Genomic DNA, 18,080 nt, shown 5'->3' with positions numbered 1-18,080 from the left:
TTTCTCCCTGCTGGGGCTGGTCTCTTTGCAGCCCAGCTGCCATCTTGGTTTGTCTTCTCTAAGCACATAGCTTCCCAGAAAAGTCTGAAGGAGCAATAGGCTTGGTCTTGCCTGGAAAGCACTTCATTTCCCTTCTTCTCTGTGATTTGGCACAGCCTTTTTCTTATGGTTGGTTTCAAGGGAGTTCAGCAAATAGGTGCATGGAAGATTGTCAGGGAGGGCTTCTTCATTCCCTCCACAACACAATTTCATAGACAAATGTTCCTACGCCTTGATATTCCTTGATATCTTGCTCCCAGCCAGAAGGACCTCAGGCACAAATCTGCCAAAAAGACTGCAGCCACGGCTATTTCCCAAGCGATCTCCTGCACTTCTTTCCCCATGGATATCTCTTGAAGTAAGCCATCTGTCTTCACGTGAACTCCTTGCGCAACTGTGGTGGCCATGGTTGCTGCTTAGAGGGATATGGCTGAGCCCGCAAAGCACCTGCAGAGCTTGGATTCAGCCTGTAAGTTGTGCTGCTCTAGTGGAAGTTCCTTGTTCTCCAAGGCCATCACACTTTGGGGCATAAGAGATTGAGGGCTGACACTGGATTGTCTATGCCCAATATGGCAGGCCCCAAATCCCCTAATATGAGCCATTTGTCTGGATGACAGGTAGAAGCAGTCACCACCTCCTCCTCCTCCAGGTCTCTTCTTCCTTCTCTCTTTTTTCTGTCCTTCAACTTGCGTTCGCTGGGCCATAGCACCAAGAATCTGCCTCCACTAGGAAGCAGGTAGTCAAACTGGAGCTCCTGGGAGGCTGCACTCCTTCAGGAAGTTCCAAATGGAGATGGCCTTCCTGGACCCCAGGATGGGACGTTCCCTAAGCGAGCTGGTCTTCTGCACTTGAAGGTACTACTGGAGTCCTACAGCATCCCCCCTTTTAAGTTTTACCTTTAGAAAATGTAAGCATATGACATACAGAACAATACTGCACAATGGCCTATGTATTATTTCTGTGTATCAGTCATTAAACCATTACAACTCAGGGAAGAAGGAAAGCTCTTTGGGTGTTTTTATTTCGTTTGCCTTAATGGCTCTTGCATCCCTCGGTATTTCTACTACTGCCGCCCAATTTTTGTCTCAGTAATAAGCACAGCTTGACATGACTGAAGCATTTACTCACTGGAATTGAGAAGGATCATCGCCTTGACACAGAGATATTCTTTGTGCTGCAATTTCAGCTCTCGAAGCCTTGAAGTCGTTGCCAAGAGCATGTCAAAGATTTCCAAAATTCCTTCCACGCATTTCCCCTCATCCCTAATTGGAAAATGGTTCGAGGATTATTAGGAGTGCAAAACACGATTTCCTGCAAAAAATTTGCTTTGTGTTCTGTCATTATTTCTCACCTGCATGTACAGTTTGGGATTTTTTTAAAATTTGCATTTTTAATAAGCAGATTGAAATCCTAAATATCCTGCAAAGAAACCTTGAAAATTCTTGTTGCATCTTCCCATGCAACTTTGCAAAACTCCTTTCCTCCTGTAACGCTCAACCATTTTTCCATAGCTTTCCAAAGAACTCCTGCTCAAGTCAAACAATAACAACTCCGCCTCTTTCCGTTGCCACTGCTAGTGAATGGAACTACTTTCCGGGCCCCTGACTTCCATCCACTCTTTTTGTTTTCCCTGGAATTTCCCAAGGCCCATTTTTTGCTGGTTGTTGACGTAACAGCCATCAGCTTCACCCACCCAAACTGGTAAAATGCATTGCTTGAATGTATCCTATGCCATCAGATCAGTCTGAGACCTTCGCCAGAGTATGCAAGGGATGCTACCTCAGGTGTGTGGAAAGGGAGCATCTCGCGGAGCCAGAGGTGGCAGCCTTCTGCCTCAGTTTCCTCTGCTCCTCTAGGTGTTTCAGTCTTCTTCCCCAGGCAGAACGGAGTCCTGGCCTGCTCTCCCGGATCCACACTTCCCTCCCTCCTCCAATTCCCTCCCGTGATTTAATGCAGCCTACTCTGTTGCGCTCTGTTGCCTGGCTGTGGCGATCTGAGTAGGGCCAGCCTGCCAATGAAGTGTGAGGAGGTGCCTGCCTCAGGCACCAATGCTGAAAAGCTGTGATGATGCCACTCTTTCCCTTCTGGCGCAGCCTGCGATGGCCCAGCAGGTGCTTCGGAGAGCCATGCCGCCATCTTTCCTGGCATGGCATTTGCTTCCCTGAGAAATTGGCTGGTGGGGCTATTCAGGTGGGTGCTAGTCCTCAGTTTCTGCTGGGTTCCCCCATGAGATTTTGGCAAATCGCCTTGGCTAAGTGCTGAGCTCTCGTCTGAGTCCAGAACCACCAAATCTGCTTGCTACAAAACACTCTCCATCTCTTCCACGTCAAGCCCTAGCAGAGTCCTTGCAGGCCAGCAAAGGAAGGTGGTGGATCTGTGGGCCGAGGCCCGTGGCTGAAGGGAAGGAGGATGCATGGCTCTTTTGCTTCAGGCAGCAGGAGTCATCCCCCCAGGCCTGAATCTAGGGTACCGCCATCTGGCACCCCCTTTCACCACTCAGAGCAATTTAAGAGGCATTGAAAGTTTAAATACGCTGCTCATTAAATGCCTTTAACATTGAAAGTTATTTAAAGGGCAACATAGCTGAACTTTAAACACTCGCACCTTTGCATTTTAAAGGTACTGAAACAGCAGGATCTTAAAAGTGAAAAAGCTTTTAAACCACAGTTATCTCGCATTACATTCATGGCTGATCCTGAAGACAGACCTTCCCTCCTTCTAGTGACTCCAGTCTGGATCTCTGTGCTTTGCATGTGTGGAAGCTGTTTGTGAGAGCTTACTTCTGAGTAAGCATGCTAAGAATGGAGGTCTGCTTTGCAGGCTTAAGGGGAAATGTTCAAATTGGTGAAAATTATATTTGGGGAGACATGCACTCATGGGTGCCCCCCCCCCCCCCACAGGAGAACCCAGATGTAGCCCTTGCGGCCAAAAATGTTTATGCACTTCAGAGCTAGACACCTGTAGAGGTAACCTGATGCCCTGTTGGAGGGCCAATTCCTGCAGTATGATGAAGAACAATGTGAAAACGCAGGAGCCTCAACACCTTCACTACTGCCTGTACAGGGAATTCTTAACAAGCAAACAAAAGAGAGCGAGCGAGCGAGGGCGGGATGCCTTAACATCTCCTGGAGGTCCCCCGAGAGCACTCAGCCATTTTGACTGTGCATGTACATGCCCCATTTTTGTTCCCGAATCATCATTATAAACTCACCCAAGCAGATGTGATATGCCCCATTTACCAACCAGAAAGTTCAAGCAACCGCGATCTATCAGACTACAGTTCCCATCATCCCCAGCCACCGGCCACTCTAATGATGTAGGGATCAGGCACACTGCTATGATTCAAATCAAAGCTTGCTGACTCAGAGTATGATTCAGAAGTGGGAGAAATGCCAAGGAAAATGAACCCAGAAATAAGCTTGGCAGTTGCTGAGAATCTGACAGCTTCATGCTCAGTGGGAAATTCTAGTGAGCGAGGGGAGATGGGTCACAGCGGACTTAACTTCATTAGTCTCAACATACGACAACAGGTTAAGAGGGCAGGCCAGTTGACCAAGTCGCATGTTCCAGGCGATTGGCCAATCACTGCATGATCCCCCTTGACGGTGGAGCCAGTCCTTTTTGTATAATTAAGCTGCATTTCCCGGTGATGAGTCTTCTAATTTCGCTTGTCTCTTTAGTTATCAGCTTCCGCAATATTCCTCTCCTGTATCACAAAGCTGGCCTAGCTGCTCAGCTTTAACACAGTAAAACTTTCAGTTAGAAAGCCTTTGTCCTGATCTACTTGGAAGGAAGAGAAGACCACCCCACAACAGGGGGTAGGAGTTGCAGTCAACGCACCGGGAGGGTACCAGGTGGGGAAGATTGTGTCAGTAGCTGGGCTATAAGCTGTTCTAACAACTGAACTTGCCCTTATCTCTACTATAGACAGGCAGCATTTCTTCCTTGCTGCATGAATAATGGAACCTGGATCAGTGATGGTTTGATCTTTGAAGCACTAGTTCCCTTTCTCTCAGCACTGGTCAGGCCTCGTCTGGAGTATTGTGTCCAGTTCTCAGCACCACATTGAAGAAAGAGGCAGACAAGCTGGAAGGGGTTTAGACAACAAGGATAATGCAAGGACTGGGAGCAAGGCCCTGTGAGGAGAGACTGAGAGAACTGGGCATGTGTAGCTTTGTGAAGAGATGGCCGCTGGTGCAGTGCAAGTACCTGAAAGGCTGTCACAAACAGGAAGGCCAGGATCGCATCTCGGTCATTCCAGAGTGCAAGACACGGAATAACAGGCTTCAGTTACAGGAAGCCAGGTTCCAGCTGGATATCAGGAGCAGGACGACAACGGAACCCATGACCAGGGAGCTTGTGGCTCTCCCACACTGGAGGCATTCAAGTTGCAAATGGACGGCCATCTGAGAGGGATTGTTTAACGGGGAGTCCTGCCCTGATCAGGTGGTTGGTTCCTCTGGCCCCTTCCAGTTCTACTATGCTATGATTCTATGCCCCCCCACCCCGGGGAAGACAGATGCCATAGATTTCTGACAGCCTCCCTACTCATTCCTACTGGACCATTTACATGGGACCAGGCAAGCTTTTCTAGAGCTTAGCATGAGATATTAACATGGTGGTCCAATCTGCAGTTGGGTATGGGCAGGGCTGAACTGAAGGTCAGCCCTGATTGTCTACCCAGGAAGGCTGAGGAGAAGCTACTCAGGTAGGAAGGAACCATAAAGCTTTCTTGATTGGGTTGACATTAAGGCCAAACTTACAATGTTGTAGGCATTGCAACAATTTAAACAACAGAGTACCAACTTTCTGTGACACTCCACTTACCCCAGAGACACCTGGTTTCTCACCTGTCGAGCACAAGATCTGGTGCAAAGATGAGCTTGCCAGGGTGATCAATGGATCTCCACATCAGACCCACCATTAACACCTCCAGCCAGCAGCTTTCCAAGAGCCTGACCTGATCATACAGACTGAGCTCTATGAAGCCTTTAAGAGACAAAATAAGGGGGAGCAGTCATTTCATCACAGAAGATCCAAGTACAAAATTTGCTTTCTCCAGAACCAAAAAGTAGAAACCTAAAAGAAGCACGTTATTTTAGGCAATTTATTTCTTGCACATCTTTGCATGGCTGTAACAGCACAAAACCATGAACTTTCCCAGTCTCTCAGCATTTACATTCTTGGTAACACTAGTATTTTGTGCCTTCTCTCCAGTATGTATGTATGTATGTATGTGTGTTTGTATTCATGCATGCATTCAGAACACTCATATACCATTCCATAGTGGTTAGCTCTAAAAGATTAAAATGTGCTATACTAGAGCCTATAAAATAAAATCTATTTAAACGTTTTTGAAAATATAACAGAATATTATAAAAAAAAAAGCCTTGTTGAAATAAAGAGTTTTCAGCAGGGGCCAAAAAAGACACAATTTTGGTACCTTTCTGATCTCTTTCTGATCTGATTAGTTTCCATTTAGCCTGTAGTGCCTGATCCTGCCTAATCTTGGAAGCTGAGCAGAGTTAGGCCTGGTTGAAACCTGAATGGGTGACTTAAATCTCTGAACCACCCAGAGAGCTTCAGCTCTTGGCGATATAGAAATGTAATGAATAATAATAAACACAGGGAGTTGCATAGAATGGAAGCCGCTACACTGCAGCTCCTCCTCCCATTGGGCCATATCAGTTGGTCATTTTTGCTCTTGATTTGAGTCATGAACAACAGTTTTTATGGGAAAGCGGTTTTGCTTTTATTGCTGTTTTTAATTAACAACCACACTCGTACTGTGGACACACTGGAGATAATCTGAAAGCAGCAATGTCAGAGAACAGCTTGTATTTTGCAAGCATTAATTTCCAAGGCAGGGAAGGAAGACCTGCACAAAGAGATACCAGAAAAGGGTCGACCGTCCTATTGCATCTTCCAAATCCCAGTGACATGGTGCCGTGCTCTGCTGGCTGGCCCCAGTATTTGTGCCATGAAGTCAGGCCCTCCCAGATCATCATCAGCTTTCAAAAAGTAAAAAGGTAAAGGTTTCCCCTTGACATTAAGTCCAGTCATGCCTGACTCTAGAGGGCGGTGCTCATCTCCGTTTCCTAGCCGAGGGAGCCAGCGTTTGTCCACAGACAGTCTCTGTGGTCATGTGGCCAGCGTGACTAAACACCGAGATGCACGGAACGCTGTTACCTGCCCACCGAAGTGGCACCTTTTTCTCTACTTGCATTTGCATACTTTCAAACTGCAAGGTTGGCAGGAGCTGGGGCAGAGCAACGGGAACTCACCCCGTTGGCAAGTTCGAACCGGTGACCTTTCGATCTACCAGCCCAGCAGCACAGCGGTTTAAACCACTGTGCCACCTGCAGTCCCTTATCAGCTTGCTAAAGAAAGTGTCCAAAGGGTGCCTATATTAACGGGAAGGCCATCAGGAAAATTCAGGGAGGATGTATTTCTCTATGAATGATCTCCCCACATGCCTCCTGCATGCTGTTCCCAAAAGCAGGAACAACGCAGAGAGAATTGGGAATGAGTCAGTCCCAAGCTGCTGTTCCAGCCAGGCAACGACAGAAAACATTACAGGAGAGGAGCAGCAACATGAAAAAGGTTAGAGGGCGGAGCAAGGCAAGGAACAAGGAAACAAGGAGAGAGGTTTGTTCAGCGGATGCACCGAGGCGAAAATGACACACCAGACGCACAAATTTGTGCAATGAAGTCCACTTGAGGTGTGTCTTAAAATCAAAGCAGCTCTGCAAGGGAGCTGCTTCTCTTCCCAGAGAAATGTCAGGGAGAAGATTAAGCAGGAGGAATTGCTGGAGGATTTTGTTCAATTTCCATGTGAAAGGAAATTCATCTAATCTCAGCAGAACACAGGATCCTCCGCTTTCACACTTCTCAGAATTTGACAGCACTCTTTTCAGTGCAAAAAGAAAATGTACCCCGTGCATACAAAAGGCAGTTTTAAGAATAAACCATTTGGAAATGTGTATTTTGAAAGAAACTTTGTCTAGAAACACATGACTTGTGTGCAATTATGTTCAAACACAGATTTAACTATGCATTTAAACTCATGTGGATTTCTTTTTAGGGATCTTTAGGGATCCATCCCTAGTGACCAACCCTGTCTCTCACGTTGATGGCACAGTAAAGAGAACAAGAACATTCTGGCCTGCTGGGCTGGCAAGCTGTTATTTCTCCTTTTCAAACTCATACTGCAAAGGGTCTCCCATTCCGGCTTTCTACTATACCACAACTGGCAATTAAGTACTGACTGGGGTGCAAGACAGATTGGTGCTCTCTCTACAGCAAGGGGAGGTCCCCTACTGGTAACTGGGGGCCAATTCTGCCCCTGCTGGATGCCACCTTCTCTCTGCATTTCTTGCAACATCGAATGCCAGATGGAAAGCCACTGACGCTCTGTCAAACTGCCCAGAGGAAGGGGAGGAGAAAAGCAACCCTACTTTGGAATGAAAGTCTTCATTTCCAGGACAGTCTATTCCTGAGCATCAGTTATGTAGACTGAGCTTACAAAGGATTACTCTGAAGTAAAGCTCACTAAATTCACTGGCTTGGAACCTGTTTCTTTGACACCCATGGGTGTCTTGTCCAAGCAGAGTTCTGCTCATGAGGTTTCCACCAGCAGAAGGGAGATGACATTTGCCAATTCTCCCTTTCATTTGTAGCCTCCCCACTGTTTAAGAGGGTCCTACAACTCTGGAGCAGATGTGAGGAGAGACCAGGGGTTGGGTGGGTAGGAGGAATCAATGAGGATTGTTCCCCCATTCTGTCTGCAGAAAAAACTCACTAGATCAGAAGCCTTCTGCAGATGGAAGAAGACAGTAGTCTTTCCATTTATAGGACAACTGGGGATCTCACCCAAAGGGTTTGTTCTTCTCATGGGAGCATGTCTATTAGCTCCAACCTCACACCTGAATGATGCTGGCTTCCTGGTACCCATGCTCACCTTCACTAGGTAACTTGGAAACAGCCATGTCACCTGCCCAGCTCTGCCCATCTGCCTCTTCCTCAGAAATAGAGGAATCTCTCCAGGCAGACTGTTGCTGATCTTGAGGGCTGGGGTGGGGGGCGGGGAGTTTCCCAGTTTCCTTTGGCCCCCTCAGATCATGTTTGGGCCCATAGGATTGCCTCCTAAAGCACTTTTTTAAAAAATTACCCATGTAAAAATTGTTGTGGCAATTTCTGCAGGGTTATGAACTGAGTGCCCTGATACATCTGCATGGATGTGATCAATCTTATGTAACTGGTGTTGGTTTTAACTTAATTGTAGTGTATGGGTTTTAAACTACAGTTATAGCGCTGCCTGGAGGACTGCAGTCAACAGCCAGAGCAAATTATTGTTGAATTAGTAGCAGGAATAAGAATATTTCTGCAGGCAGCTTATGCCAAAGAATTCCAGCTGTGGACTTGATGCTTTAGCTTTCCATTTTGTTCAGCAGGATTCACACTTGTGTGGGTCTCAGTGGAACAACTCCCAAATGATACTGGGAGTTCCAGATATCTGGCCAACCGATTAGTCCATCAAAGCCAACATTACTCCCTATTCTGCCTCAGCAGTGGCTTCTCCCATCACTTGCCACCGGATCCTTTCAGCTAGAGATGCCAAAGACTGAACCAGGAATGTTCTACAGGCAAAGGATCCATCCTGTCTTGGAACAGTGGCCTCTGCAGGCCGTATGACCAAGTAGCAAAGGAATTAGTGTCACTATCTCCTGTTTCATGTCTTATGCCTGCATTCAGAGTGCAGAACTTTGGTTTGAGGGCTAAATCCAGCCTTGCAGTGTCCACCAGAAGAACTGAACAGAAGGACAGCTGGAGAGGCCTATAAGGTGCAGCCCCTGCCCCACTTCCAGCCCATGCCATTTCTGCTTAGCAAAGATGACTTGACATGCCAGCTCAATGAACAGCTATGCAGGACAGACCAGACATGCCCTCTCTGTGGCTTACGCTCTGGGCCTTCAGATTATGAGTCTGGCATGCTGCCTACTGAACTGAGAAAGCACAAAGACCAAGCCCCCTCCTGGGCCCCCCCTCTTCTCTGAAATCTTAACTGCCCGGTAGTTTCATCATGTGCATGAAGCCTCAACTGCAGATGTTGAAATGCTTCTCTTGGGGCATATTTAGGCAGTAAGAGCTTTAACCTAAAACGCACTAGCATGATGGTTGCACCCATGGAATATGGACCCCAAAAGCTTCTCCAGAAAGGAATTCCACCTCCAGCACATGTTTCACTAGGGGAACTTGAATTTTTCAGATCCTTACCAGGAATCTTTTTGGCCCAGCCAATCATGTGGACCAGTTCCTTGTCTGCCAGTTTTGTCAAGGACATCATCATGGAAGCTTCCGTGAAAGGCTTGTTGGGACGACTCACCAACACGTTTGGGGGTTCAGCTTCAAGTAAGATGGAAACAAACTGTTCTGGGGTCAGCATGTTGACAAGGACCTCTTTCACCTGCATGATGTTCTCACTGTTCTTTTTCACTTTGCCTACACAGTGCACCGAATCTTCTGAGTTACGGTGACGGCGTATGATGCGATACCCACACCGCTCCCTCCTTGAGCCTGAAATGTAAGACGTTCCAGGGTTATAGGATATGTAATCTCAGTATTGCAGGGGTGGGGAACCTGGGTACCTTGAGCTGTTCTTGAACTACAGCACCCATCAGCTCTTGCCTTTGGCTGGACTGGCTGTGGCTAATGGGAGTTGCAGCCCAGCAACATCTGGAGGGCATTAACCCAGTCACAACATTTCCCTTGGGCAGAGTCAAGATCTAATAATACTCTGATTCTAGTCATGACTTTAGAAACGCATAACCGAAGAGTACAAAAGCAACATAATTTCAACTTAGAATTAGTGAATTACTTGCTGCACTCCTGACAGAACCAGTTTTCGAATGTGGCAGAAAATTCAGGCTTTGTGGTACGCAGAGAAGCGCAAAACATCCAGAACATAAGACACAAGTGAAATCTAGTATTACAAATAGATATCATGATAGAACTACAGAAACAAATGCAAAGAAAACAGCCTTGACATGAACAAAAATGGGGTATAAATAACGCTGTTTCATTGTTCCAACAGCCCTAGAAATAAGCTTGGGCACAACCAGTGGCCTCCAGTACCTTGTCGTACCTGATTTGGAAATAATTTTCTGTCTTAAGGATCTAAATAAATGCTTCAACACCTGCCCGATTTTCTCTGCCCCACCACTTCATTGACCATCTAGCGTGATGAAAAGTTCTGGTGAACTCCAGAACTTGCACACCAGTTTGTGACCTTCAGGCTGGCCTGATATGGATTTTAGTTGTTTTTCTTCTGGCCACCAGTGCTAGCTTTGCTCTTCTTGTGCTGATTGATTCAGAGAAGTCTGCAGCTGCTTCCAGACAGAAGGCTCCTGGCATGCTTTATGATAAGGTTTTGTGCAACTATTCCACCTTTTTTTTTTTAACGATATTCTCCAGTGAGAGAAAAGATTGGGAAGCAGTGGGAAGACACAGGAGGGCTCTGAGCAGAAGAGCATGGCATCTGGAACGAGCAAAGGCACCTTCGGGGAATCTGAGAACCAATTTCAACCCCTTGAGGGCTGCATTTCCAAGGGTCGACGTATGTTTTCCTTGGAGAAGGTTAGTCAACAATTGCATTATGAAAATAACCTTCTGATCATTCTCTTCTAGCTTGCTGCAGAGTAAACGAGCGTGTTCTTCAGGTATACAATTATTGTTATGTGTGTGTATTTGAGAACCAAACTGCCAACACTGGAAAAATGGGTGCTTTCCCAATAGATGCCATTGCTGATGATGAACTGTCAAGAATTTTTGTTTAACTTGGTCCATCTATATTTACAGATACCCTAATGGTGGTTGTTGCTTCCGCATTTGAAGCTGTCCACTAATACAACAAAGTTGCAGTCTTAATTCAAACCAAACTTCAATTCATCAGTTCCTCCCACCCCAAGAAGTAGTTATGATTTTGAACAGTAACTGCCAGAAAACCAAGAACTGATCCAATTTTATTTATGTTATTTTAAAAAAACCCTTTTCTTTACTGTCCCATCACAGACGTCTTGGGATGGTTTACAACAACATTAATAAAATAGAATAAAAACAAAAGTAAGAATAAAAGTAGCGCAGCATCCAATGTTCGGTGTAAAACCACAAAGTAAATCTATTTAACAATTTAAATATTGGGAGAATAAAAAGGTTTTCACCTGGCGCTGAAAGAAGTGTTGGTGCCAGGCGGACCTCTCTGGGGAGCGTATTCCACAGTCAAGGTGGCACTGCAGAGAATGCCCTCCTCCAGGTAGCCACCCTCCTGCTCTCTTTCAAGGATGGCTCCCAGAGGAGGGCCTCTGAGTCAGATCTCAGCGGGTGGGAGGGCACCTAGGGGGGAAGGCGCTCCTTCAGATATCCAGGGCCCAAGCTGTTTAGGGCTTTATAGCACCTTAAATTTAAGGCTGATGCTGGGAACAATTGACGGCAAAAGAAGGGGACAGCAGAGGATGAGGTGGCTGGATGGAGTCACGGAAGCAGTCGGTGTGAGCTTAGGTGGACTCTGGGCGATGGTGGAGGATAGGAGAGCCTGGAGGAATGTTGTCTATGGGGTCGTGGTGGGTCGGGCACGGCTTCGCAACTAGCATAGCATAACACCTTAAATTGGGCCTGGACTTCAACTGGTAGCCAGTGTAAGCTATAGAGGATCGGCGTTATATGGGAATACCTGGCGGTCCCCATTAATATCCTGGCAGCTCTGAATAGCTGAACCAACTGAAGTATCCACGATGCAATAGTGGACTACTTTTTTTCTTTTTGGCATCCTGATGAAGCTTAGCAAGGAGTTTCCATCAGAGACATTTTCTTCAATTGAAAAGGTAGGCAGGCAGGCAGATCTTGCTCCTCTTTGCATTTTGCTAAGCCTTCACTGGGACTGCAACCATGAGGTCACTGTCTGTGAAACCCAATAGGAGGCCTTGGTGAGGTTTCCAAAAGGAACTTGTTTCAACAAAATATCCACTATTCTGAAGCCACTGTTTTGCTGCTTAAATCTGCCCTGGGGTTTTGGGAGAGAGGATTTTCAGGGCAGAAGGGGCAGGAAAGAGAGTACTTATCCTAATTGAAATCAAATCAAGAACTTCAAGACCAGGGCATTGATCTTTCTTGGTGGCATCAAACGCAGATAAAATCGAGACATGTTAAAGATTTTAAAATGTATGGTTTCTATAAGGAACTAAATACTTTTGATCAATTAATTTTAAAATCAGATGAAAAAATGATTAAAAGATTGTATAATTTTCTTTTAGAAATGAAAATGGAAGATGAACAAGTTAAAGAAACAATGGGCACAAAACTTTGGGTCTAACATTGAATTGCAAAAGTTGTGGGAAAGAAATGTTAAGATAACTTTGGCAACTTCCTATAAGGAAAACTTGTATAAAATGTTTTACAGATGGTATCTATCACCCAACAGATTAGCTAAAATGTTTCCGAATATGTCAAATAAGTGTTGGAAATGTAAACAGAAACCTGGTACCTTTTATCGTTTGTGGTGGACCTGTGATAAAGCAAAAAAATACTGGGTTAAAATACATAGATGGCTTGGGGAAATATTGCAAAGATCTGTAATGTTTAAACCAGAAATATTTTTGTTAAGCATTCTCCCCGATGATCTTGATAAACAAACTATATATTTGACTTTGCATGTAATAAAAGTGTCAAGGATCGCATATGCGCAATGTTGGAGAAATGAAGAGCTACTGACTGAAGATTTGATCTTGAATAAGATACTGGACTGTGCAGAGATTGATAGACTGACTTTATCTCTTAAGGAAAAAGAAGATACAGTTTACTACCAAACATGGGACTTTTTCTATCAATGGCTACAGAATCGGAACTCTAATATGGGCTAGAATATATAGCATTTTGTAGAGAGAAATAAGACAGTATGTCTGAAGTCTTTAGAATAATTATTTCTTTAGTGAGTAGAAAACAATAAAACTTTTGAATTTGAAAGGGAGTACTTATCCTTTCTTCCCATATTATTTCTTTTGCAAACCTTCCCACCAGCTTCTTCCCCCTTCCCCACAAACCAACTTGCAATGGGGTGGACTGAAGATGCAACCAGAAAAGGACGATTGGAAAATAAAACAGGTGCTGAAAGGGTTAAATGCTAGAGGAGAGTTTTGCACACGCCCTGGACTGATGGAAAGAGGAAGGAGTGGGTCCTGGATCAAATCGAGCCAGAGCTTTCCCTAGACTGAGACTGTCTCGTACTTTGGGCACATCATAAGAAAACAAAGCTCCTTGGAGAAGACCATCATGCTGGGGTAATTGCAAAGCAGAACTAGAAAATGAAGACCAAATGTGAGATGGATGGACTCCATCAAGGAAGCCACAGCCTTGGAATTAGATGAGCTGAGCGGAGTTGTCATAGACAGGACTATCTGGGGGGTTTTCATTTGCCATAAGTTGGAGACAACGTGGTGGCAGGTAACAACCAAAGGTGCATGGCCCCTGACCATGGAGAGGTATGATGACAGAAAGGAACTAATGGAGAAAGCAGTTAAAGTACATATTATATAGATACGCAAGACATGTTGCTGGTTTATGCCTGAGATTCACGCAAGAAACCAAGGGGGAAGTGGAGAATGCATTCTGTAATCTTGGAAAACTCTGTAGCTGTTGACTGTGAAAGCTCCAGTTGCAGGTGACTGGAACAGGCACTCCTCAGCCATTGGCTTAGCTGCTGGGGTGTTACAGAATGTTTATGAGCATTCCAGCTTCTCCGAAGTTCACGCCAGAAGCCCTGCCATAGGGCTCCACGGGCTGTTCTGTAGGAAGAAATCTGGCGAAACATTATTCCTGTTTTGCATCCAACTGGTTATAGAGTTTGTATGTGTGCGCGCACACGCATGTAAATCATGTAAAGGAGACACACACACACACAGAAGAAAACACATCCATTAATTTTGGTGAGTCTCCACTGGTGCAAAATTAAGTCAGATTTGGGGAAATGGAGCAAGGCATGGACATGGTTCTTCTTTATGTCTTATTTCTCCAGAAAAACTGAATATATGCGTGGAATCGATCGATTCATTTGAGCAGCCCAACCCAAAGATCAGCTGAAGTGTCATCAGCCAAAGTGTAATCCGAATAGTTGCAACAACTTAATCTCTTCCTGCCCACTGGAGCAGAGGTGGTGAATTTGACCTTTATTTGCTAGGGAACCCTCCCCACCCCACCCCGCAGCTGCCAAAACAAAAACATAAAAAAGGACCCAGAAGGTGGTTCTCGGGATGTGGCCTTCATTACAGGAACAAGGACTAGAATTGCCAGATCACAGTCTGGGCTTAATGACATCAATGAAGCTAGAGACTGCACAGACATCGCTGCTTGCCATTTTACTGTCTGTCTGTCCACCCATCCTTTAAATCTGTAAATGAATCTAAGTGAATTTAAATCTAAAAATTAAATTTTATTTTATTTTTATCCTATCTTTCCACTTTAAAGCTTATGAACCTACTACAGCACAAGAGGAAAGTATCTGTCAGTACAAAACCAAGAGTAAACCAACCAAATCAAACTGAATAAAGAGAAGTAGATTGAAAGGAGAAAGAACAAAAGCAAAAAGGGAGTATCAGTTAGAGAGGTATGCACATTTCATTCTTGTCTGTTTATGTCCATTTAAAATATGAATACAAATACATTTTGTAGGCATCGCTTCCACTTCCCTGATCTTATAAATGAATTTGCAAGGGTATATTTCAGGAAATACACCTTGGTAGATGGTCAGGGTTGTTGAAACTTGGAATCCTGCCCTGAGCAGGGGGTTGAAACCAATGGCCTTCTTGGCCCCTTCCAACCCTACTATTCTATGAGTCTATGGGAGGAAGCTCCATAGAACTCAATAGGGCTTACTCTTGAGTAGAGATGTAAAGAGTGGTCCTGATGATTCATAAGTGTGAACCATTGCTAGGATTTTTTCCCCTAGAATATAAGAGAGTAAGAGGACTACACATATCAATTCACTGGGTCCTTTAAAACATTACAGAAAATATATTTTTGAAAAGCTGGGGATACACAGCAGCATCCACAAGCCCCTTGCTCTTGATTTTCTTACTGGATCTGCATTCACCTTGCCATCACACCGACATCGACCCATGTCACACTCATTTGCTGTTAATTACTAACCTCATCAATTAAAGTAATAAAAAATAGAAGCACAGATTCAGTTGTCCACTAGCAGCACATGCTGGAAGCAAGAAACTGTCTGGAATGTGACTGTTTGTGTCTCCTGTGCAGGTGCAGGCAATGCCCTCCAGGCATTTGGGGCCACAACCCAACAATTTTGGCTAGTTGTCAAGGATTTTAGAGGTCGCTGGGCAAAACGCCAGGTGAGTACTAAGTCACCTCATCCTGTCCTAAGGTCTCGAGCAGAGGCATTCCCTCTGCCCAGTATCCTCAGATTCTTTTCTTTATATACAGTAGGAACTGAACTTGGGGACTTTTACATTCCAGGCCTTCTGATGAGTTGCCCTGCCCCGCCTGTCATTACTGTGTTCCAAGTCCTGCCCTTCAATGGCTCATCCCACCCCATTAAACTGAATGGCGGGAGATTCAGCACAGATAAAAGGAATGCCTTCTCCCAGTGCATAGTTCAGCTATGGGATTCCAGTTCTGCCATTCTTTAAAATGGGATTATGGCCAATCCTCCACGGATCGGTCCAATTCCCCCTTTAAAGTCATCCGAATTGGTAGCCATCACTGCACCTGTTGAGGGCCATCAAGTTGTCTCCAACTTATGGCAACACAAAGCTTGGGCGCCCTCCGGAGCATCCTGCCCTTGGCAGCCCTGCTCCGCTCTTGTAAACTCAAGCCCACGGCTTCCTTGGTGGAATCGATCCAGCTCATTCTTGGCCTTCCTCTTCTTCTTCTGCCTTTGACTTTTCAGAGCAGGCCTGTCTTCTCCAGTGACGCTGCCTCTTATGATGGCAAATTCCAGCGTTTAGCTATGCAGTATGTGAAGAAGTCCTTCCTCTTCTTTCATCTGTCCTGAATCCTCCACCATTCAGCTTCATGGCAACTGTGATCCTGAGTGAGGCACAAGAGGTGGAGCGCCACCGAGGACACCTAGGTGTCTCCAGGAAGCCCACGAGGAGGCCCTGAAGAGAACAGATCTTTTGCACAGTGGAACCTCAGCCACTGGCACGGCATGGAGGAAAGCTACAGTGGCGTATCCAAGTGGCCTAAGCGAATGCTACTGATGCATAGAGCTGGAAGGTGTCCTGGAGGTCATCCAGTCCAACCACCTTCTCAGTGCAGGACACCCAATACAGGATGTAAAGGCTGATCAAGAGCTGTCTACCTTCTACTTAAGTGCCTATAGCAAGAGGAGCCCACTACTTCCGCTCCATCTCAAGTGCTTCCCGTCATCAGCAACTTTTCCATAACATTTAGCTGAACTCTGCTCCCTGCAAATACCTCCCATTGCCTCTATTTCTTCCCTTCTCAGCAAAAAAGAATGAGCTGCTTTCATTCACGGTGTGACAGCCCTTCAGGTATTTAACAGCTATCAAGTCTTCCCTTGATCTATTCTTCGCCAGGCTAAACTTACTCAGATCTTTCCAAGCCTTCTTTCCATCCCGGTCACCCTCCTTTGAATGTGCTCCAGTTTAGCACTATCATTCTTAAAATGCCATGCACAGGACTGGATATAGGACTGTAAGTGTTGATCTGCTCAGCAGAAAATTTAGCTCATGCTCTTCTTTGGAAAGGCCTTGAAGAACTTCCTCAGGAAGAGGGTGCAAATGCAGTGCCTGCATTTTCCATTTCCCTTCTGAAAGGTGCAGCATTTCTCACTCCCAGCCCTATTCATCACCTCTTACATGAAGGTTCAAGCACCTCCCATGGGCATAACCGTGGCCCTACCACAATGCTTTGGCACATCAGCATGTCCCTGCCAATTTCCCTTTGAAAACACTGAAAAGATCATTCACTGCCTGTTGATAATTTAGAACAATTAAGCATCAAAAAGAATACTGTCCATTAAAGGCTTCAATGGAGGCAATCACCAATCCTGATTCTCCTGTCCCTGAATCTAAAATTATACACATCATCTCTCAGTTTAAACATTTGATCACTGCTTCCCAGTTTATTATAATATTTTCCTGATTATGGCTAAGTGCTCCCCACTTTCCCAAGGGCTACATTCCAGGGGCAACATTAAAGGGTATTGTTTTGTTGGACGAGAGAACACTGGAGACACACTCTGGAATCTTTGCATTATTTACAAAGAGCCCAGCAAAGCAAAGGGGAAGGAACCTGGCACCTTCTGCATGTACTAAACCTGCTGCTCCTGGACCAGCTATCCAAAAGGACAATGCAGACCCTGTGGACCAGTTCAGCCTGCTGCCTGGTCCTCTCTCTCCTAATTTGAGCTGCTACCGCACTGAACTGCTTGTTAATCCATTTCCAAACTCAGTTCAAAGTACTAGCATTAATATATAAGGCCCTAAATCACTAGAGGACAGATTACTCCAAGGTTCATCTCCTTGCATATTGCCCAGACTCTAGGAGTGCAGGTATTCAGTGGAGGGCAGGAAGAACAGAGAGGCTAGGATTCCAAGGCATTGCCCTCCTCTTCTGCGCATTTCATTAGGCAGCCAATTCTGGCCTTCCACGTGCTCTTCCTCTTCTTGAGAGGAGGAGGAGTCAAGGGACTGCCTTGATTCCTTGGAGGATGCTGAGGCTTTGCAATCGCCCTCCCCGTTCCCCTCCTGGAAGACCCCCCTGTGCTGGATCCAAAGGCAGTCTTCCATTTTTTGAGTTCAGTTGGCATGGAAGGAATCACACTGGCTATCAGGGCGGAGTGGGGTCCCTTGGAGGACAAAGTCCAAGTTCCAAACTTGCAGTGTTTTTCTGAGGTCAAAGCTGGGACTTCAGCCTATCCTGCGCTGTCCCAAGCAATATCAGGAGCCCAACCCTTTGAACTGATGCTAGGTTGTCATCGTCACGGTCATTGCAATTGTCACTGTCAT

The 18,080-nt window shown here is 45.6% G+C and overlaps 1 protein-coding gene across 1 annotated transcript in view; it reads right to left on the bottom strand.

The window, feature by feature from the left end:
* The window catches only part of ESR2 (estrogen receptor 2), a 56,276-nt gene that overhangs the window by 17,051 nt on the left and 21,145 nt on the right, over positions 1-18,080 (bottom strand). Inside the window, exons 4-6 of the mRNA XM_044436197.1 lie at positions 9,316-9,615; positions 4,890-5,028; positions 1,168-1,301 (exon numbers count right to left, since the gene is read on the bottom strand). Coding sequence (XP_044292132.1) covers positions 1,168-1,301; positions 4,890-5,028; positions 9,316-9,615 — 573 coding nt within the window. The remainder of the gene's footprint in view (positions 1-1,167; positions 1,302-4,889; positions 5,029-9,315; positions 9,616-18,080) is intronic.

This window comes from Varanus komodoensis, unplaced genomic scaffold (assembly GCF_004798865.1).
Source record: "Varanus komodoensis strain SLA01 unplaced genomic scaffold, ASM479886v1 scaffold3, whole genome shotgun sequence".
Taxonomy (NCBI): Eukaryota; Metazoa; Chordata; class Lepidosauria; order Squamata; family Varanidae; genus Varanus; species Varanus komodoensis.
Note: the sequence above shows the minus strand (reverse complement) of the source record. Positions and strands in the feature narration are given on the sequence as shown.